The sequence below is a fragment of the Sinocyclocheilus rhinocerous genome, unplaced genomic scaffold (assembly GCF_001515625.1).
Source record: "Sinocyclocheilus rhinocerous isolate Xijiao unplaced genomic scaffold, SAMN03320098_v1.1 scaffold299, whole genome shotgun sequence".
Classification (NCBI taxonomy): domain Eukaryota; kingdom Metazoa; phylum Chordata; class Actinopteri; order Cypriniformes; family Cyprinidae; genus Sinocyclocheilus; species Sinocyclocheilus rhinocerous.
Window position 1 is genome coordinate 3,316,285 of NW_015652998.1, and position 24,215 is coordinate 3,340,499.

Here is a 24,215-nt window from a genome sequence, read left to right on the forward strand (position 1 = left end):
AAAGATAGTCGTCCTACATTTAAAAACACTTGTTGATATCACGTTCGAGTTCATGAGTTTGCCTACCAATGTATGAGAGGAACACAGCTTTCACTCTCAACCTAACTAACATTACTAGCCAATTAGACATTTTTGGTCCTATAAACATGAGAAGCGCATAATAGTATCCAACTGCAGAGTCGCAGCTGATGAGCGCGACACATTCTGAAAAAGCTGCGAGGCGCAATGGTCAAAGATTTCCATCTAGCGTCATATTTACATAGAAAAGCTATTAAAAATAGCAGCGGAGCTTTGTAAACAGCTCAGGCATTGTCTCGTTCTATTGAACCAACTATATGCATTTTGTCTCATCTCGTGAGCTAAGTTTATTGTCACACCCTTCTTTTTTTTGCCAAATAACCCTGTGTATGTGTCCACCCCCCCAACCCCCGTAAAAATTATTATATATATTTTTTGCTTTAATCCCTGGTGAGTGTTTGAACTTTTTGTAGTAGTTGCAAGTGTGAAAAGATGGATCTCAAAATCATACAGTCATTGTTGGAAAGGGTTCAAATACTTGTAATTTAAGTCATTTATAAACCTATGCCAGCACAGAATACATCAACATATTTCTAAATATGCGATTTATTGTAGATGATGCTGGAAAACCAAAGAATTTGTGGGACCTGAAGGATTTTTCTAAAGAACAGTAAGCAGTTTAACTGTTCAGGACAAACAACGGACTCATGAACAACTATCACAAATAAAAAAAAAAAGAAAACAGCTGTGGATCATCCAGGTAACAACACAGTATTAAGAAACAAGCATATGTAAACTTTTGAACAGGGTCATTTTTATAAATTCAACTATTATTTTCTCTTGTGGACTATTTGTAAACGTCTTTTATGTGAAATATCTTATCAGGTCAGTACTAAATAAAAAATAACATGCATTTTGAATGATCCCTATCATTTTGGTAAAATAATTAACATTTTGCAGATACTGCAAAGTGTATGTACAATTTTGACCACAACTGTATGTAGAGTTGGCCAACTGTAACTAATCCATGATCCCTCCAAATATTGAAGGCCCTGTCAAGCAAAGAAGGTAAATTTGTTGCAAAAAACAGGTGCTGTAAAAGAAGGGTCCTTAAGACCTAATGTGAGACAAAACTGAGACCAGATCCTAAGTGAATGTTTAACAACAATGATATAGCCTAGCTTTCATTCTTCAGGTCAATCATATGCTCGTGAAAAAAAATCAGTTTGAATAAGGAGAGCGAAAACTTCGCGATAGTATACTTTAAAAAGTTTCCACAGTCATTGCATTCTTTGCATGTGATCTGTAAGAACCCTGTTTAAGTTACCAGTTCTTGGAGCATTTTATTTTGTTGTTGTTAATTGAACAGAACTGTAGTTTTCTGTAGTAAACTGTCTTTGTATATTTCCTATTTTATATTCATTTCCTAGTATTTAATTTACTATTATTTATTTTGAACAAAATTTCAGAAATTAGATGTTTTAAATTGTAGGTCATCTTGTACCTGTCACGAATCCTGTCCATGGACTTCCATCTACTTGCCACCAGAGGTCGTATTGTGTAATTTTATTGAAGTATTATGTGAAAATGAAAGTAATCAATATATAAATTGCAGATACTGCAAAGTGTATGTACAATTTTGACCACAACTGTATGTAGAGTTGGCCAACTGTAACTAATCCATGATCCCTCCAAATATTGAAGGCCCTGTCAAGCAAAGAAGGTAAATTTGTTGCAAAAAACAGGTGCTGTAAAAGAAGGGTCCTTAAGACCTAATGTGAGACAAAACTGAGACCAGATCCTAAGTGAATGTTTAACAACAAGGTTTTTAACTAAAGTAGTGTTCTTAAAGGGAATGGGTGCACATAGGACGTTAAAGTTGCAGCGGAGCAAGAGGCAGCTTTCATCAGTATCCATTGGAATTTCTGAAGTTGTATGTCATGCTGCACCCAAAATAGCATATTTCTTATGTTCGCTGCCTAACATTAAGTTTAAAAATTTGGCAGAGCCAGGCCACCCAGGCATTTTGGTTTCATGAGATGATTTTGACTAATTCATTTCAACTTATTATTCTATATAAAATATGAAATATTCTTCTGAAAAACGATTAAAAAGATTTCGGTATACATATAGGAAGCCACTGAAATAAATACAGAAATTTAGGGAGAATGTTCATTTTGATAATATTCACCCTTCCTGTTAAAGAGAGAGGAAGACATTTCCAGGATAGGAATAAAGACTTAAATGTATAGAGGGCTCATATTGGCTTTGAACGAGTCAGAATGTTTACGGGTGACCTGGACTCACAAATAATTAAAAGAAAATATTTGAGAACTTTTTCTTAAGGGTTTCACCCAACAATGAAAATTCTGTCATCATTTACTCACCCTCATGCCGTTGTGAACCCATAAGACTTTGGTTCATTTTCAAAACACGAATTAAGATAATTTTTTATGAAACCTGAGAGGCTTCTGTCCCTCCATTAAAATTCCAGGTAACCAAAACACACAAAAGATCATAAAGGCATAGTAAAATTAATCTATAAATCAAGTGGTTTAATCCAAATCTTGTAAAGAGATACAGTCGCTACAGTTCATTTAGTTTTTAATTTACATCAAAACAATGATTGACATCATGTGCTCTATGAGTGTGTGTCAATCAGTCTTTCAAAAATCATCTTTAAAAAAATATATTCTTTAACAAGGAGATTTTTGTGAATCCGGCCCCAGACACAAATGTTTTCTTCTTATCCGAACGTCATAATCAAATGTTGGTTTTAAGGCCAATTCACACTGCGTTGGTAGTCGACTGAATACAGTCACTTCTCAGACATTCCAAGACCCAACAAACGCCGATTAAACTTGTGTTTAAACGAACGTGTCTGTTGCTGTTTGTTGGCGTCGGTCGGTGCAGTGTGAATTGGCTTTTAAGGGCACCAATATAATGATGGTGATTGTTAGTGTTTGAAAGACAACCCCTGAGTCACACAAATGTTTCACAAGCCTCCTTGCTTTTTTAACGCCTGTGTACAGTCAAACTGCATAGCTGCCATTTTCCGCCTAGTACATACTGGGACCGCATTTAGACCACAGAGAGCGAATGAACTCATGACTCCTTTGGCCTCAGTATTCACACAGCCTAGACGCAAAGCAATACGTTACGAGGTAACACGATGTCGTCAGCATCTGAGCATCGCCTTGGCCTACTCACCACCCTCGTGATCCCCATACATGACTGATGACTCTTTGGGTGACAATAACCCCACTGCTGGTTCCGTTATGAGCTCATTATTGGCCCACGATGCAGGTGGGCTGTGTGCCCGCAGCGGGGGAGGGTCTGTTGTGAAGCGTGTGAGAAAACCTGTTGACAGGGCTGTTATGGATCTGTCAGCCCCCTTCCCTGAGTCTCACCGGGGTATTGTTTGCTGCATTTGCAGTGAAAGATAGGAGAAGCTTGTTATTAATACTCCAGAGGCAGCGGGAGGGAGATGCTGCAGATTTAGTTGCATGGCTTGGGTGTCAGTGCATGGGACAAATGTCCTTACATGGCACTTTCATGCCCACATCTTCTTTGAGACACATGATGGGTCTCCTTGCACCCGCTGTGCTGCGACTTTGTACCCTTGATCTTGACAGTGGCACAGAATTACACTGTCTTTTAAAAGTGCCCATTAAATTAGGCAGGTTGCACCCTTAGTGCACCCTCAAAGAAAAATATTTGATAGCATGAAAATAAAACCTAAAATATGAGATGAAATAGTGTGTAATACAATTTCTAAAGTAACACTTTCAACAGTTTACAAAGCTTCACACTGTCTCTTAGGGCCAAAATTTGGACTGGCCCCTCCTCAATAGAAAAAAATATTTTTAAAATCAGAAGCAAAATGTTATTCAGTGTTAGGTTTGTGTGTTTATTTATTTATTGCAAAAATATACTACCGTTCAAAAGTTTGGGGTTGGTAATATCTTTTAATGTTTTTGAAAGGAGTGTCTTATACTTGCCATGACTGCATTTATTAAATCAAAAATACAGTAAACAGTAATATTGTGAAATATTACTACAATTTAAAATAACTGTTTTCCGTGTTAATGTGATGGCAAAGATGAATTTTTAGCAGCAATTGCTCCAGTCTTCAGTATCACACTTCTTGTGTTCTTGCTGCTCAAGAAACATTTCTTCTTATTATTATTAATGTGGAAAACAGTTGTAGTGCTTAATATTTTTGTGGAAACAGTGATACATTATTTTCAGTATACTTTGATGAATTAAGTTTAAAAGAACAGCATTTACTTGAAATCTTACTAACCCCCAAACGTTTGAATGATGCTCTGTTCCAAAACTATTTATGAAATCTTTTTAAAAGTAAAAAGAAATTATACAGATATAATGTAAATAGACTCTCATATGTTTATGAAAACTGATTTATTTGAAGTTTTTATGTTAGCCAGCTAGATTAACTAACATTATATAACATTCGGTCAACTCACCCGAAACTCTCCATTGTAATATATTGGGAATAGTTGTTGATAGTGTGAAGTTATTGATGCTTGTAACCTGGAAACTGTGTAAACATCAAATGAAACATGATTTTAAATTGGACTATAAAAACCCAAATGCAGAGAGGGGACCTTGGCTTGTCATTTGAAATGTCCACCACACAGTCACCACTGAAATGAATAAATTCCTCAACTCCCCAATTTTTCTGTAGGTGTTTCTGTAATTATCATAATAAACACAATCAAAACTACAGTTTATCTTTGTAGAATTCAAGAACAATGGCCCAGATAGAGCTAAAGTTCCTGTTTCAATGGCACTTCTATACACCTTTTGTTTCTGCAAGACAAACATTCCTGCAGCTCAAAGCAAGTTTGTGTTTTCACTTCAGAATGAAGCATTTCACCCCGAGGCATCTTCCACCTCCATTTCTCTAGAATTATATTGCTGCAGCCACATTCCTTTGGCAGTCGTTTATGTTGCTAAAGCCGAATCTCAACACATGAAGATCTGCAACTCTTCTTTGCCGCTCATCCGTTCCGTCGGCCTTTGTGGCAGGTCAGTGCTTTTCAGAAGCGTCACCTCTGCCTCTTGTAGCAGAGCCGGCAACAACAAAGGGCTCTTTTACGGCGGTGTCTGCGCAGTCTATCTGCCCTGTCATCTGTGCTCTGACAGAAGTTACTATGGGCGGCCCTCACTCCCATGAGAGGATCCATTCAGGCCACAACAATGAAGGCTTCTGCAGACCGAACCGCAGAAGAGAGAGCCACAAGACCTCTCTTTGTGCCTTCTTCCGCATTGTTCTGGGAAGGTCAGTCTTCTGAGGTATCTTTATCCGCATGGAGAATAGTGTTTCCATAACACAACGTGTTTGGGCAAAGCCGAATCCCCCATTCACTGCTGGGTTTATATCTTTGATGATAACCGGTTTAGTCCTGAATTCGGTGCAATTGATTGATCTTATATGCTTTTGTTCTTTTGAGTGACTATTTAGGGTTTTACTTTTTTTTTTTTTTTACATTATTTAGGGTTTTACATTTCTGATGACCTTTGATATTCCATTGTTAATGTTGAGATTATTTTAAGTGCCACAACTGAATTAAAAAATCAAGTTTTCCCTGTGTGCGCTGTAAAATTGAAGTGTAAAAATGATCCTGTTAAATGTATGGTTTAAAAAAAACTAGCAGATGTGCATGCTTTTAAACTAAAATCTGCTTTATGCCTTAAAATGTACTGATAACCACCATAATAATGCAGATGGCAAACATGTAGTTGCCTGTCCGTATCACATGATCAGTACTCATGTATAAACATACACAGCGATATACACACAAAGACAAAATATCACCTGGGCAATGCACATGAAACTAAAATAATGCAATAAACATAAACTAAATAACAAATCAGAAGTAAAGAATTAAAAATAAAGAAATTTTAGACAGAACGCCCTAATGTACATTTTTATTCAGAAATAAGATAAAACAATGTAAAAAAAAAAACAAACATGTAATCTTTCACACAGGGCCTTTTGGTAATATCCTTTTACTGTTTTTCAGTAAAGTTATAAAGTAATCTATAGTTTTTACTTGCAAAAAATAAATAAATAAATAATAAAAAAATTTAATGGTATTTTACAGTAAAATTTTTAGAAAATGCAATGTAAAACCATTTACAATTTTGTTACCAGTAAGTTACAAATATATATTAAAAGGCAACTTACTGGTAACTAAAAAACAAATTTGTACAGTATATATTTTTAGTGTGTTTTTTCTATGACAGATTTATCAAAGAGAGCTGGATTTAAATGGTGCTTTTTCATAAAGGAGAGCTCATTGGAGATGTCCAAAAGTGAGAAAGACACACACATACATATATACCAAGCAGGACATTCATGGAGTCAAAAGATTGATTGTTTTACACTCGCCTCAGTAGAGCTGTGTAGGAGGCAAACAGCGCCTAGTTAGGTTCGTTTCTGTTCCTGCACTTAACGGCTAGTTTCATCTTGCTTAAAACAGATATAGTAGTCAATACAACAGTCTTCCACCGAATTTTCCATGTGTATCTGAAGCTTAATTTCTTTTGCATATGATTCACAGAGCATATAGGGAAGAGGATTCCCCTTTAGTTTTTCAGCTCGCACTCCAGTGTTCTTTTTATAGAATACCTGCCCCACCCAATACGCAAACCAGATAAACCAGTAAATAAACCACTGGAATAATCTTCTTCAGTGCAGTAGACTCTGAACAGTGAGTTCAATCCCTGAAGGATCCATCAGAATGATTCAACTCAGTAGACTTTTTGAATGACTTATTAAAAGAACCGGCTCATAGTCATTTGCTCAGGAATCGGACCGCACAGGCCATGCTTTGTCTCTCATGTGTAACCTGTGAAGACAACTCCATAAAAAGATGGTTCCTTGCCATAACATTTTTTTATCTCATCACATTTAATTCAGCCTGCAAGCTCACAACTGTAATAAAATGTACACATTACTGTTTTGACAAAAAAGTTTTGTCTAAAGTTTTTAATTTTGATAGAACTTTTTTATTTTTTTGGTATGTGCATTCTGGGTGTTCTCATGGTGCTGACATTCCTTTCTCATGGGTGAAAAGAAAAATATATTTAAAGGCAGCCAAACAAGTCAACAGTGTCTGCTTGACGGCACTCGTCCAACTCTGTCAGACTGATGGAGGGGGCAAAATTCTGTGCACCCCTGTTGGCCATTGTTTTCCATCCTATCATTTGCTGCCCTCTTAAATATTTTCATGACCTTTCCAAGCGCTGTGACCTATAAATAAGTGTTTTTTTCTGTAGCTCTCCATAATGGGGAGGTATGGGCAAGCTGATATCAATTGTTGTCGTATCTCTTATCATGCTTGCTCAGAGAATATTTTCCTCCTCATGGCATGCAGACTTATCACAAAACAGATGTCATGATGTGAAAAACCCATCAAACCTCGCCCTCTTATTAAAAACAAGCAAGCATGGTTGTAACCTGTATCATCTGTATCTACAAACGCACATACAAAAACCCCAAAATACACAAGCAGCTTTGTACGTAAACAGGCCAGACAAGATTCCAAAAATAAACCTTCTCTTCAATGAACAATTGACTCTTGCTTTTTATAGGACAGAGTTCAGATATTCGTCTTATTCTGCATCCTTGTTTTGATTATTTGTGACACATTTGGCGTAGTTTGAATGGAAAATATGTTTGCATGAATAAAAGCGCAACCAAATACCTCTCTTTTCATGCAATAATCAACACATGCCTGTTACTAGGAAAACAAGACAATGCACTCAAAACCCAGTGGACAACAAGCACTTTGCTCTTTTTTTGTGTTAAGTCACCAAAAGTTTAAAGGGATAGTTCAACCAAAAATAAAAATTATGTCAGTTACACTCTAAAAATGCTGGGTTAAAAACGACCCTTTCTGGGTTATTTGGCAACCCAGCACTGGGTAAATATTTTACAGAACACATGCTGGGTTATTTTGACCCAGCTTATTGGGTTTTATACATTGACCCATTTGCTGGGTTGTTTTTGACATAGTGCTGGATCAGTCAACCTATTAAAGGTTTTTCATTTTAAATAATAAAAATGCACAAATCTGTATAAATATATATATATATAGGACAAGAACAGTTCATATGCAATATTTTTTTATTCAATGGCAAGTCAGTCTTTTACAATCATAAAATAATCAAAAACATTCAGTAAACTTTTTAGGGCGTGACAGGAGCAGCAAGAGCAGCCAATGGGAATCTGTGGGAAGAAAACTGTTATCAGTAAGCTGTTCCAGCTCAAATAGCCCAATAAAATGACCCAACAGGCTGGATTCTGGGTAAAAAAGAAATAAAAATAACCCAGCATTTTTTAGAGTGCAGAAAAACTACCCAACACCTGGGTAAAAATATTAAAAAACAACCCAATAAAATGACCTAGTAGGCTGAACCCAGCATTTGGGTTAAGAATGTTTATTTTGGGTTAAGAGTGGTTATTTACCCAGCAAGTGTACTCACCCTCATGTTGTTCCAAATCTGTAATTCATCTTTGAAACATAAATGAAGACATTTTTAATGAAACTTACAGATTTCTGTCCCTCCATTTAAAGTCCGTTCAAAGTCCATCAAAACCACTTCAAAAAGTTAATAAGGAGAATGTTCAATCGACAAATTTAAGACACAATCGCTTTATTTCATGGGCCAAAACAGTCCGTCTATTATCAATAGTTTGCCGCTTTATGAAGCACCTCACACTGAAGTCACTTTCAAATCAAGCAACTTTCTGTTGGTCAGTGTGAATCCATATTGCAAAATCATTTTCTCTCACACGCAATTTGCGATTGCATGGATTTCTATTGAAATGACTGGATTTCACCCATTAAAATTAGCCAAACAACAGCAAATGTAACCATACCTTAATACTAAAAATGGGCCATAACCATACCTACACAAGTAACTTTAAAAAAAATATTAATAGCCTACAGGTGTGAAAAGAATTTGATTTGCAAGTTCTATGAAAGTACTAAACTACAAAAGTTAGATTACGTGTTACGGTGTGGTCACATTTACCATTGTTTGGTGAATTGTGAAAATTTCACAGGCAAAATACAGAAGTCACTTTCAAGCCAAGCAGCTTTCCGTTGGTTAACTGAGCGAATCCACGTAATCACCTTGAACCAGTTGCGAAATCTGTGTGGAGAGAGCTTTCGTTCTCACACAAAATTCCAGATCATGTGGATTTGTGTTGAAATGACCGGATTTGGAAAATTCACCAAACATCGGTCCTTGCTTTGCCAACTTTTACAATCTCTTTATGAACCTTTTGAATTGTCAAATTCAAATTCCATGTGTTGATGGAATTAACTTCAATGACAGGACAGAAATCTCTCAAGTCATCTCATTAGAAATATATTTAATTCTGTTTCAAAGATAAACAAAAGTCTTACAGGTTTGGAACGACATGAGGATGAGTAGTTGATGACAGAATCGAGCTACATTAAGCTAGTGGTGTGTGACTGAGGGGGGACGGAGGAAGGGTGGGGTTCCCAGACAGCAGTGAGCTAATGTGCAGTAATGCTTGGTTACAGATGTAAACACATGCCTATACTTTAATCATTACAGAGATTCGACCTACAACCACACAGAATGACAATCCAGCACACTTTTGGTGCTTTTGTGATGTCTCAAAGACCTTCAAATTGTGACGTAAGGTAAAAAAAACCTTTGCGCTGGTTCATGTAAAGTTCAAGAATAATAAATGGCTTCGTAATGTGATATGTGTCGCATAATGTTTGTGTTGATAAATGTCAGAAGTTGCTTATTTCTAATGAGATGGTGCCACATCGCCTGGGGCAAAGGTTTTCTGACTGTGTGAGTGCGTGCGCACGCTTTGCATTTGACTCAGTTCTTTTGCAACACATTGTCGGAAGACTTCAGGTAGAGGCCTGTAACTGTACAGTGTCTCGCCGCTAACCAGGTGTCAGCCTGATTACACATCCTGGCACGCGTTGCGTAATGTTCCATTTACACTTTCTCTCGCATGCAGCACCTTTGATGTAACCGTCTTCCTGAAATTTTCTGACTAAAAAAGTAAAGGTTTTTCGTATTTAGACACAATCAGAAACCTTTAACCTTATTCAACCTGAGCAATCAAAGTTTAATTCACGTTAAGACCGTCTTTGAATACGATCCAAAAAAAAGTTCATCTTCTTATCTTATCACAAAGAATTTTAACAGCTCTGTCACGCAGTTTGGGGAGTAAAAGGGTGTGTTCAGAAAGAAAAAGCCTTCTGATGTGAACTTGAAGTTATAACCAACTTGTTTTTGTCTTTTCCCTTTGTTTTTCCACAGCAAAAGAAGACTTACCTGGAGCACAGCGTTAAAGATGCGGAGGACAACATAAGAGAGATGCTGATGTCCAGGAGAGCCCAGTAAAACACGCTCACACCCATCCACACCCACACACACAAAAAATACCTTCTTCATCACCTTTGTACACCGTGCCCTTGGCTTGAACATGCTTCTGCATGTATTCAAGAATACTTGTGACAGACGAGCCAACAGGAGTCATCTGTCAGCTGAACACAGGAAGTTTATTTAGGTTAATAGTTAAAAATGAATGTACTGTTGACCGTCTGTCTAATACTGACTCGTGTGACCTCTGACACCTGAGTATTCTGTAAGACTTTTTAAGTTATTGATTGTTTTCTTCAACTGTTCTTTTTTCTATGGTTTTGTAATAATGCAAAACATTTTTTATGTAAGCAGGTGTTAACATGGTAATAAAGGTGGCTGTTGAAAGACAAATCTGTGTGCGTGTGTGCCATAGAGTCCGCAGACAGTAATTTAGATATGATCTGAATGATGTGGTACTTCATTGCTGTGTTTGTGCCTCTACGTCACTGGTTTCCTGTCAGTCCCTCTGGACATCCTCTTTCCCCCCTCGTCTCGTCTCGTCTCTGTCTCCTTTCTTGTGTTCTTCTGATCCTATGCTGGACTCTGAGAGAAATTTGCCACATAAGCCTGTGGAAACTTGTCTTTCAGGCTACAACCTTGAAAAGAGAATTACCCCAGACTTCTGCTTAGATCTTCTCCAGACAGCCGTTCCTGTGTCGTTCCTGTTTGCCGGCCTGCGTCTCATTCATTCGTGATGCAGATGTGTGTCTGCTTGATATCCTACTTCCTCAGAACAGGATGAATTGCATAAATAAAGGAATAGAGAATCTTTCTAAATGTGAAGTTTTGGATTAAATAATGTTTACATGGCGCTATTGACTACTTCATTCTAATCGGTCAGGTGCAGCATTTTACTCTAAAATATGTACATATATTAAGTACGTTTATATGCACTTTAAAAGTTCATTTTCAGTCAAACTAAAGCAAAAGTTTGTCTTTTTATCAGTGCTATTTTAGTATTATTTATATGCAATTGTAATGTTTATTAATACTTTAAATTAGCTTTTATTTTTAGATTTTCATATTTGTTTAGTAATTTTATGTATTTTTGTCATTTTATATATCTTTTGTGTATATATAGCTTTAAGTCTTTTTTCAGGTTTAGTAATTTTACAACTTCAACTTCAAAATTATTTAAATAAGTTGCCAAGGAAATATTTTTCATTTTCGTTTAAGTTTAGGGTTTTTACATCTAATAGCCTATTTACAGTTTACTTTCTTTCAACTTCATTTTAATCGCCTCTAGTTTTTTAAAATGTCATGTAAACTTTTTAGTTCGACTGAAATCAAACCAGTCATTTTGTGAAGGCTCTGAAAGACGGCAATGTGTATTTAATATTTGATATTTTACACAAAACACATTGTAGCTTGATTGTAACTGTGGTACTTATAATTATTTCTAATAATCACACTAATTGCCGCCCAATAATTTTTTTGGTTTTGACTCAATACTGTAATTTATTATTACATAGTTCTTTGGAGTTCTTTGTTTAATGTCCATTTGTAGATTTATTAGGCAAGTATCTGTGTTATAATTGGGATAATGTACACTTGATAGTTATTGCAAAGATCCTGATCACCCTGTCTGGGTTTATTGGCAAAATATTAGAGGAAGATCAAACATAACACTCTGATCCGGAGGTCCACGCAGACGAAGAGTCTTTAATTCAGTAGTTGGTCTGTAGCTCCCTCTACTGGCCGCAGACGTGAACCGAGCAACTCCACATATCTGTCACATCTAGGTGTTAAATCACGTGTTCATTACTGCAATGTGGGTGCGTCCAAGAGTACAGTGGAAAGTTTGCAGGGACTGCAGGAGGGGTTATCTTGCCTAGTTTTGATGCTCTTTAACAGCAATAATATTGCAGTTCCCATTTTTTTCGCAATAGACCACACACTTCTTAAGAAGATGAATAGCCTTTAAGGTTTTTAGATAACCATTTAAAAGTCTTTGCCCTGAAGAATAACCCCACATGTTCTGTTTTTTAAGGGCCCTGTTGTACACATCCAAAAGAGACGTCCCATTGCTTCATAAGCACAGCTCCTGTTGTGTTCACACTGTCTGCCTTTTGATGAGCTCAGGCAGGGGGAGTAAAGTCCAGAACCAAGGGCAGATTATTAACCTGTTTAATCTGGTCCCCTTCTGTCTCTCGCTCTCCCATAAAACCAGCGCTCTGCGCTGATCCGGAGGTCCACGCAGACGAAGAGTCTTTAATTCAGTAGTTGGTCTGTAGCTCCCTCTACTGGCCGCAGACGTGAACCGAGCAACTCCACATATCTGTCACATCTAGGTGTTAAATCACGTGTTCATTACTGCAATGTGGGTGCGTCCAAGAGTACAGTGGAAAGTTTGCAGGGACTGCAGGAGGGGTTATCTTGCCTAGTTTTGATGCTCTTTAACAGCAATAATATTGCAGTTCCCATTTTTTTCGCAATAGACCACACACTTCTTAAGAAGATGAATAGCCTTTAAGGTTTTTAGATAACCATTTAAAAGTCTTTGCCCTGAAGAATAACCCCACATGTTCTGTTTTTTAAGGGCCCTGTTGTACACATCCAAAAGAGACGTCCCATTGCTTCATGAGCACAGCTCCTGTTGTGTTCACACTGTCTGCCTTTTGATGAGCTCAGGCAGGGGGAGTAAAGTCCAGAACCAAGGGCAGATTATTAACCTGTTTAATCTGGTCCCCTTCTGTCTCTCGCTCTCCCATAAAACCAGCGCTCTGCGTCCAGCCGGGTCCCAGGTCTCACATGGCCTCTGGGAGGCAGCAGCACAGAGCCCCGCACATCCTTCAAGGGCCAATGAATCAGGTAAAATATCTATAAAGTGTAGAGTCATTGTTGTGAATGAAAACAATGCAGATGTTTATCTCAAAGAAAGTAAGGACAGCAAGCATTTGTTGGTTAAATATACATTGGAACACTGAAGATTTGTAATGACATCTCAAGGAAATCTCAGCGGTTTTCATTATTACTAAATTTTTCTGTGTCACTATCTTTACACGGAGGTAAATGTCTTGATATTCTTTTCTTGAGTGTTTACAAATTTAAATCTGAATTCTGGTCATGCAAAGCAAAACATTTAGGCCTTTGTCATGCACAAATGTTCAAATATGAGGTGCAAAGTATTGTGCCAGATTACTATTTAGAATAACTGTTAGCTCAGTGCACAAAATACACCAAGAAGTGAGTAGTAGGTAAATATATTTTTCTTTACAGTCATTAAAAAAATACATGCTTGTTATATTTTAATTATAATTTTGCTTTTTGGCAATATGAGCCAGTGAATGATACTCATTATTTATTATGCATTGTTATATATTTGTTTACATTTACTCAAAACACTAAATTGGGATACACTGCACTTGGATTTAAAAAAAAAGAAAAGAAGCTTAATTAAGAAAAGCTTTGATACTTTTGGGGCGTTATATGTGATAGAACATATAACAATGAGACATAAGAATGTAGGAGACAGACAGTTCTGGTCCATTGATTTGATTTTACAAGTCACATTCCTGAAGATCTTATGGTTTTTTTCTTTCTTTCTTTCTTTTTACTGTTTCCATCAATTTTGTGTTCTCTACAATTTTTTTCCCCCCAACATTATTTTCTTCAACCACCTTTGAAGTTAACTTTTGCTGTCTTTTGCAGTTAGATACATTATCTGTAGTTAAATATTAAGTCAATTATTAATGCTAAATGAGAGAGTAACTTGCCAACTTTTGAACTTGGTTTCTCTGAAAACTGAAATGATTATTTTGATGGAAATATGTGGTGTGATGGAAGAAATCAAATTCATGGCCAAGATAAATTATCCTAAATTATCCAAGATAAATTATTTTAATAAAAAATGTTTTATGTAAATGTAAAGGTTTTGGTATTAACTGCTTTTTAAATGATTTTATTTATTTATTTATTTTTTAAATTTTTTATTAATGGAATACACACACACACACAAATCCCTTTGGTTATCTTTAATGCTCATTCTCAAGCTTTGTTGTCAGTAAGCATTGATACAGTGTGTGCTATATTTGTTTGGAATAGCATCTGCATAATGTTGTTTGTAATGGCATGATAACCTTATACAGTCTGGCTGCTTAATGATGAATCGTGATGTTCATGTTTTTATCCATGTTATCTCTTTTGAAATGGGTTTAACACTTTATTGTGCACTTAACTTGTCACTCGTATCAAGGAAATGTCGACCCTGTAAAAAAAAAACGGGCCCGTGCCAAACTATGTCAAGTCGACCCTGTTCTTTTCCTGAGTCACAGCCTAACTTAGGACTTTTAGGACTATATATATATATATATATATAGATAGATATATAGATAGATATTTACATGTATTTCTATATAGTGTAGTATTTATTAATATTTTAAAGTAGCTTTTATTTTCATAATTTCAGTTTTCATTTTGTGCTGTTTGTGTGTGTGTGTGTGTGTGTTTAAAGTTTCTATTTAACTTGAATTTATTTTTATTTCTATTTTGTATTACAATACATGTTTTATTGGACTTCATGAACAGATGTGCACACAAATAATATTGTCATGCATGTATCGTGTGTGTGTGTGTGTGTGTGTGTGTGTGCGTGTATGTGTTTATTCTCCATTATACTCTATCTTTATAATATTGCCCATTAGCTCCCACCTTCTGATAGAGTTGTGCCAGCAGATGGTACAGAGGTACAAGAGATGCCTGCTGACATGGCTAAGACGTCTGATGGGAGTCAGAATCAGCCTGCAGGATTTGATATGATCTACAGGATCGAGGACGTCCCGCCTTGGTATCTGTGTGTGCTGCAGGGACTGCAGGTACACTTACATTCTCATACTCTCCCATAGTCTGACTCACCTAACGTTCCCATCCCTTCTAACCCTTCCTATATCTGTATGTCCTGCCTCTGGATCTCCAGCACTACCTAACATGCTTCAGTGGAACTATTGCTGTACCATTCCTATTGGCTGAAGCCATGTGTGTGGGGCAGGACCAGTACACTGTCAGCCAGTTAGTGGGCACCATCTTCACCTGTGTGGGGATCACTACACTCATACAGACTACATTTGGTGTCAGGTGAGTTATTCAATGTGGACTTTAGTATGGAAATATGTGATTAGTAGTCACAATATAATTTTTTTTTCTATGCCATATTTAGGTTGCCTTTGTTCCAGGCGAGTGCTTTTGCCTTTCTCATCCCTGCTCAGGCAATTCTGAGGCTGGACAAATGGAAATGTCCCCCTGAAGGTACAAACAGTGTTACACAATGTGTGAATTTTACAGTGACTATCAGTGGGGGGAGCTTTCTGTATTGCATCTTGCACAAACTCTTTTTTCATTTTATTTTTGTATTTTGTCTGATACTGTTCCTATGGTTAACTCCTCAGAGACTATACTACTGAAACTTCTAAGCTTAATTTTTTACTTAAAGATATAGTTCACCCAAAAAATTAAAATTCTGTCATCGTTTACTCTTGTGTTCTGTTTAACACAAAAGAAGATATTTTGAAGAATGTTGATCACCAAACAGATTATGGTAGCCATAGACTTCCATAGTCTTTTTTATTTATTTTTTATCATACTATAGAAGTCAATGGCTACCGTTAACTGTTTGATGACATAATTTTCATTTTTGGGTGAACTGTCCCTTTAAGATTAAAAAAAAAATAAAAAATCTATTTCTAAATTGAAAGTACCATTGTTAAAATTGTAAATTAGGATGTTTCTGTAATACAGTCCCAGGTCAGCATATATATAAAAAAAAAAGAAGAAGAAATTAATGGTTTTCAGGAAGAATGCATTAAATTGATCAAATGTGATAGTAAAAACATGTATAATGATACTAAAGATTTCTGTTTAAATAAATGCTGTTCTTTCCATTCATCAAATAATCCAGAAAAAATGTAGCACGGTTTCCACAAAAAAAAAATAAAAAAATTTATATAACTGTACGTCTCGTGACATGTTTTTAAAAGCTGAACTGCTTTTAACTTAACATGGTGTCTTTAAAATATAGCACTCTCCTTGAAAAGCAACAAGAATCATGTTTACTTAGAAAAAAATTTCAAATGCAGTGCTGTTTTGTGTGAATCGGCCCTTCTTCTAGAAAGTATTGTCTAGTGAGAATCTGTTTACATTCCACATTGTGCAGATCAAATCTGTGTCTAAGTTAATGCTTAACTGGATTTCACAGAGGAAATTTACGGAGATTGGACTCTTCCTCTCAACACCTCTCATATTTGCCAACCACGGATACGAGAGGTGCGTGACCAGCGTCTAAAGACTGAACCAGTCATCATTGCCTTAGTAATGTCCTGTGTCCTGATCTGTGTGTGTTTGTGTGTGACAATTCTCTGTAGATTCAGGGCGCTATCATTGTGTCCAGCCTGATTGAGGTGGTCATAGGTTTTGCTGGAATCCCTGGGCTCCTGCTTAATTCAATCGGACCCCTGACTGTCAATCCCACAGTGTCCCTTATCGGCTTGTCTGTCTTCCAGACGGCAGGAGACCGCACAGGCAGCCAGTGGGGCTTATCTCTACTGTAAGTCCTTGAGCTCTTTAAATGCATTTCGTTTACCAATAGATGTTTTTGCTTTAAAGGGGTCATATGATGCTTTTTTAAAGATCTTTATTTTGTGTATTTGGTGTAACAGAATATGTTGACATGCTTTAATGTTCAAAAAACACATTATTTTTCAAATACTGTACATTATTGTAGGTCCTATATGCCCCGCCTCTCTCAAACGCTTCGTTTTCTACAAAGCCCCCTAAGGAAAACTTGAAATCGCATCATATGACCCCTTTAATACATCTGTGTGTTTTGTCGTTCCAGGTGTATCTTCCTCATTGTTTTGTTTGCTCAGTATCTAAGGAACTGGGCCTGTCTTTTCCCAAGCTACTCCAAACAAAAAGGCTGTCACATCACACATGTGCAGATATTCAAGATGTTTCCAGTAAGAACCAGCATTCAACGACCAGCTCCATGATAATTATGTAGTCTTGCATTTTGACAATATCATAAACCATAGGACTAAGCAATAGACGCCACACGCAGTATTCATCTCAATTAATTGAACTTCCTGATAGGCCGTTGAACGAAGTTCACATTACCCCATGTGGCACATGTTATCAGTGCGTTTACAGATTGAAATGCTCACTTTCAAACATTTTGTCTTTAGTAATCGATTATCTTGATTTCAGTAGATCATCATGGCAATCATGGTGCTATGGCTGGTTTGCTATATTCTCACTCTGACGGATGTGTTGCCGAACGACCCGAATCAATACAGCTACAAGGCTCGCACTGACGGGGCGATATTATGACCCAGGCACCATGGTTTCGTTTCCCCTATCCATGTAAGGACCTTACTTGCTTCCTGTATCACACACACCTATGAGTTATAACAGCTTCTTTATCAGAAAATGTCACTTGTGGCTAATATCTAATCTAAGATTTAAAAAAAATTTCACAGTAAAATGATTAGAAGTATGATTAGAGGGAAGGATATTGGTGGGTTAATGGCTGAACTCTTTCCAAATCAGATCATGATTTTGTGTGTCACGGGTCAGTGGGGTTTACCCACAGTGACCGTAGCAGGAGTGCTAGGAATGTTTAGTGCCACTCTAGCTGGTATTGTTGAGTCTATCGGAGACTGTTACGCCTGTGCTTGTCTCTGGAGCTCCGCCTCCTCCAGTTCATGCTATCAATAGGTAAAGACAATAAACTGTAGAAAACTACATGATTACTTCTTTAAGAGGATCATATCATGTGGAATCAGCTTTTTTTTTTTATATATAATTCAGTGTACTGTAAATTTCAGAACTATTTGTAAAGCCTGACATATGAAATAATGTTCAGAAAAATATATAAATTTTATAATGGAACAGTTTATTAAACCTTAAGACAAAATATTTTTTAAAAAGTAACATTTGATATATCAGGCTTTTATGGCTCATATACTATGATATCAAAGAATATGGAGCTCACATTAGAGTAGGAAAAAACACCTCAGTTTTATTCAGAGGCCCAAACTGAGCAAAAATATGCAATTAGTGCAGTTGCTGATATTTGTATGGCAAGATGAAATTGTGATAGCTTGTAATGTAAATCTGTGAAATCTGAATAGTATAAAATGCATATAAATATCATTTGTTACTCTATATTTACCAATAATGTCTTATCAGGATGATATAGGGTGAATATATATAGTAATATATAGGATGAATGCTTAGTTTTATGATATGTAGTTTTATTGTGGTTTGAGAGAGATGAAAGAGACTATTGAGAGATCTACAAATAAACGTTTCACAAAACATGATTTTTCTAAGAAATTATGTATGGATAATCAAGTAAACCTAAGCCTCAGTCCAGTAAGTGTTCGTCTTGCAAATAGACCTCAACCTGAAGGGTTAAAATCAGAAGGCATATAGTATATTGTGCACAACAGGTTGTTCAGAGTTTTCACCATTTTATAATGTAGAGGCCTTAGTTAGCAAATGTGATACAGTAGGCTTTACAGGGTTAAAACTAAGTGGCAGTTACAGCCCGATGTTGTGACCTCACACAAATGATTGCAACACATGATCATCTGTGTTTATATGTAAACAGTTATTTAGAGAAACTTAGCCAAGAGGAAGTATGATAGATGCTATTTGTCCTAAACAACAGAGTAAACAGTGGTGAAGTCCTTTAAAGGTGCAGTAAGTGATTTCTGAGAAACACTGTTGGTATTTGAAATCACCAAAACAAACACGCCCCTACCCGAAAGGATCACACCCTTATCTTGATCCCAACTTCACGAACATGCTATGCAACACAGGCAACTCCCCCATCATGAAGTATTTTTTGGTGCTCGGTCTAAATCACTTTCAACACCGTTTCTCAGAAATTGCTTACCGCACCTTTAAAGATTGTGGTTTTCATGGCTGTGTGTAACACCTACAGCTCTGCAAATTCTTTTCGAAGTATCTCAACATTGTGACTGCAGATTGCTTTTAACAATGTCTCTGATCATTTCAGTCTGATTTTGAGTTGCAGCAAAAACTACACTCTAAAAAAGGCTGGGTTAAATATAACCCAGCATTTTTTAGAGTGTAAACTCAAGTGGAAATCAATCTGTTTTCTTTCCTAGGGGGATCTTTACAGAGGGAGTGTGCTGTATCATAGCGGGGCTGCTGGGCACAGGAAATGGATCGACCTCTTCCAGTCCTAACATAGGGGTGCTTGGCATCACCAAGGTGAGGTAGTAGGAGCTCTTAGGCTCTGAGTGTATAACTTAAAGGCTATTAGAAAGCATTCAGTAAATGTAGTTCTAGTATCTGTATTTGTGACATCTGATCAGAGTCATTCAGGGGAGCTGATAGCAGGTGCATACAGATACACTATTCACAACTCTCCTCTTGTCTCCTCAGTTGCTCTGTTTCCAGTGTCATTAATTTTGTGAATATGTTTTGTGTTGAATGACAAGCAGTGGTTTCTCTGGTGTCTTGATTTCTCCTATAAGTGGGAAGTAGGAGGGTGATACAGTATGGAGCAGGCATAATGCTTTTATTGGGAACTATTGGGAAGTTCACAGCCCTGTTTGCCTCCTTACCTGACCCTATCCTCGGAGGGATGTTCTGCACCTTGTTTGGTAACAAGCTTGTTGAACCTATTTGTATTTGCAGATGTTTTGTTCCAGCTTTGTCCACAGGGTGTCAGTAAAGAGTCCAGAAACTCTGTAGTAACTGCAGATTTGCTCGGTCTAAATCAACATCATGCCATGAATGAATTTTGTATATCAAACAACATTTGGTAACACTTTAGTTTAGGGACCAATTCTCACTATTAACTAGTTGCTTATTAGCATGCCTATTATTAACACATTGGCTGTTTATCAGACATACTTATAAAGCACTTATTCTGCATGACCATATTCTACATCCCTAATCCTACCCCATACCTAAATTTAACAACTACCTTTCTAACTATTAATAAGCAGCAAATGAGAAGTTTATTGAGGCAGAAGTCATAGTTAATGGATTGTTAATAGTGGAATTGGACCTTAAAATAAAGTGTGACCCAACGTTTTTGTATGGGATCAGTCAATATTTAATTATATACACTACCATTGAAAATAGTTTTTTTTAAAGACTTTTATTCAAAGATGTAATAAATTGATCAAAAGTGACAGATTTAGGGTTATTATGAATAAAATAAAATAATAGGAAAAAAATTATTTCAGCAAGATATAATTTCTCATATCCATTTCTTACAGTTTAACTTGATGTACTAAAATAACTAAAACTAAAGCTGAAATTAAATTAATAAAAACTATATAAACATGTTCAAAAACAACAACAAAATTATAAATAACAAAAACACAACAAAATTACTAAAACTAACTCAAATTAAAATGAAAGCTGAAAATACAAAAATAAAATCTAATTCAAAATATTAACAAAAACTAATGATACTAAAACTCAATGATACTAAATGGATGGATTTCTATTTAAAATAAACGCTGCTCTTTTGAACGTTCTGTTCATCATATAATCTGGAAAGAAATGTATTAAGGTTTCCACAAAATATTAAGCAGCACAACTGTTTTTAATATTGTTAATAACAAGAATTTATTATTATCAATGATTTCTGAAGGCTCATGTGACACTGAAGACTGGAGTAATGGCTGAAAATTCAAAATGCTGAAAATGCTGAAAATTCAGCTTTGCCATCACAGGAATAAATAACATTTTAAAATATTTTAAAGGAGAAAACAGTTATTTAAAATTTGAATAATGTTTCACAACATTCCAGTTTTCACTATATTTTTTTGAGGAAATAAATGCAGCCTTGGTGAGCATATGGAGACATTTTTCAAATAATTACAAAAAATCTTCCAACCCCACACTTTGGAATGGTAGTGTATATGTATTTTATGTAGTTTAAACTTGTATTTTTGTGTTTTTAATTTGTGCACAGGTATGATTACAGCTGTTGGACTGTCAAACCTACAGAGTGTGGATCTGAACTCCTCCAGAAATCTTTTTGTTCTGGGTTTCTCCATGTTTTTTGGCCTCATGTTGCCTAATTACCTGGACACTCATCCGGGCAGCATTAAAACAGGTTGATTTGCCACACAGTGTTTTCTGATATATTTTGTTTTGCAGTACATAGCAGTAGCTGTTGTCACTTATAACTGTGAACACACATGTTTTGATCGATTTTAACAGGTGTAGCAGAACTGGACCAAATCATCACAGTGCTCCTGACAACAGAGATGTTTGTAGGGGGATTCATAGCATGTGTACTTGATAACACAATCCCAGGTGTGTGACAGAGTTACTGAGGGAATACAGATTCATTGGATGAATAGACAACAAAAGCAGCGTGAAGTTACAAACAGGCTGTTGCGCATGTTGTTCTACATTCAGCATTCTTTTCTGCATTGTGTGTGCAGGCACCAGAAAAGAACGAGGTCTGGTTGAATGGGCGGCTGAGAATTATTCAGGAGCAGGAACAGTAAAAACAGACACATATGACTTTCCAATTGGGATGGGTCTGGTCCGGAAGCTAGGCTGTCTGCACTACCTACCGATCTGTCCCACTTTCCGAGGCTTCAAGCCATTGTGTCGCAAGTATGAGGAGGAGGAGGACATGAAAATAAAGGAAGGTGTGAGTGTTGCTCCAGTTGAAATGGTCTGCACCAAAATTTAGCCATAGTTTTTATTTGACTTGGTTTGATAGAGTGTATGTTGTCTGGGTGAAGCTGAACCTTTTCACAGCTGAGTACCAATTTTGCTGTCAAAAATTGTGATTTGTTTGTTCAGTTTTGCATCTAAAACAGACAAGAAAAATGCACCATTAGAGAATGGGTGTATATATTTAAAGGAAAACTAGAATGAACAGTTTGAGGACAAAAGGTCTCTGTTCTTTTAGCATCAAACCAAATGTAAAATTTCATTTGATTATAAAGCATTAGGTGTTTCATTGAAATTAATTCAAAAGAAAATGAAGGTCAGTTTTTTTTAATTTATTTATTACCTCTTGATTGTGTACAAAATATGCATTAGAGATTAACACTAAACAAAATGTGTTCAGAAATATTTCGCTTCCGAAAATAGTGAAAAATGACATGTTTAAAACAGAAATCATAATTTATATACATATTATTGTAACTGATAATGTTTATAAATACTAAGAGTGTACTATGTATTCCATAAGAGCCATGGGACCAGAGATCATGTGGACATTCAGTTTTGACAAAGATGTGGTTAAGTTATTTTGTATTAAAATATAACCTCAATGTTTTTCTGTCTGCCTAAAATATTTTTTGTCTTTAAGGTGTCCGTTTTGATTTATTGGTAACTCATTACCAAAAGGTTCAAAAGATTAGAAAAACATCATCATGTATTATGAACTAACAATTAACATTTTTTCCAGCATTTATTAACCTAGGTTCATTTTAATTTAGAAAATAATTATTTATAATATAGAATTTTTCATTGTTAAATTCATGTCTATTCATTTAAAATTAACAAATGGTAATTTACAATGGTAATTTATACAACTTAAATATTAAAGTGTTAAAAATTTATTGGTATATGTAAAAATTAATATTAACCAAGATTAGTTAATGCTGTAAAAGTGCTGTTCATTGTCAGATTATGATAACTAACGTGTTAAACTAATTTTGGTTACACTTTATTTTAAGGTGTCCTTGTTGCACTGTAATTATACATTGTGGGTCATATTCCAAGATGTAGGCTAGAATCTGTGATTCTGAAGTACAGTGAATATCCACACCGGTGCAGTGACTGACTGCCACACGTACTCTTCAGAACATTAGATTAATCCGTGCTGGAGCCGAGCCGACTCACAACCCACGCAAGCTAGATAATTCCGCACACAGCTGCAATTCCAGGTTTTCAAACAGAGATGGTGATAAAGAGGCAAAATTTACGGACTGCAGCTTTAATTAACTACATGTACTTACTATATGATTAGGGTTAGGATTAGGGTTTGGCTTAGGGTTACTTGCATGTAATTATGCATAATTAATTGTTATTATAATAGTAAGTACTTGTAACGTGTAACAAAGGACACCTTAAAATAAAGGGACCCACTTTATATTAAGTGGCCTTAACAACTATGTCTTAAACCTACCCATACCAACAAAACTGTCCCTAACCTTACCCGCATCCCACCTCAATAGCAGCAAAAGTGTTTTGCAATACAGTATGAACACAATAAGTACATAGTACTTAATTTTTGATGTAAGTACATAGTAGTTAAGGCCACTTAATATAAAGTGGGGCCAAATAAAGTGTTACCCTAATTTTAACCGACTGAACCTTATTGTAAAGAATTACCAATTCATTCTTCATGACATTTTTATAAACAAACAGTAATGCTGCAATAAACATGCAAACTGAAACATTATGCAGTGGCTCTGATTCCATACAGCCCAGAGGGTTTGATTTACTGCAGTGTTTGGTCTAAAGCTAAATAGATTTAGCATCTTGCCAAAGGTTCAGCCCGGTTTAATCATCTTTATTGATTTTAAGGAAATATCTATACATTCTCATCCATTCTCTCACTGTCTTCACATTTGACACCAGAACATTAGGTCCTGCGCCAATCGTATCAGTTATATATAGTCAATAAGCCATCCTGAATGGATTAAAGCAAAGGTCTCTCATGAACAAGTGTCAGGTTTCAGTAGGAGAACAATGAATTCATTTTTGGGGCAAATTCATTTTGAAAC

General features: G+C 36.1%; 1 protein-coding gene and 1 pseudogene across 1 annotated transcript in view; both read left to right on the forward strand.

Annotated features, from left to right (window-relative positions):
- Nucleotides 1-11,219, forward strand: part of LOC107715307 (prefoldin subunit 1-like) — a 19,797-nt gene extending 8,578 nt beyond the window's left edge. Inside the window, exon 4 of the mRNA XM_016521385.1 lies at nt 10,369-11,219. Within this exon, the coding sequence (XP_016376871.1) occupies nt 10,369-10,452 (84 nt within the window). The 3' untranslated portion in view covers nt 10,453-11,219. The remainder of the gene's footprint in view (nt 1-10,368) is intronic.
- A 2,005-nt stretch (nt 11,220-13,224) lies between these two features.
- LOC107715271 (solute carrier family 23 member 1-like) lies at nt 13,225-22,278 on the forward strand (annotated as a pseudogene).
- Nucleotides 22,279-24,215: the final 1,937 nt, after the last annotated feature.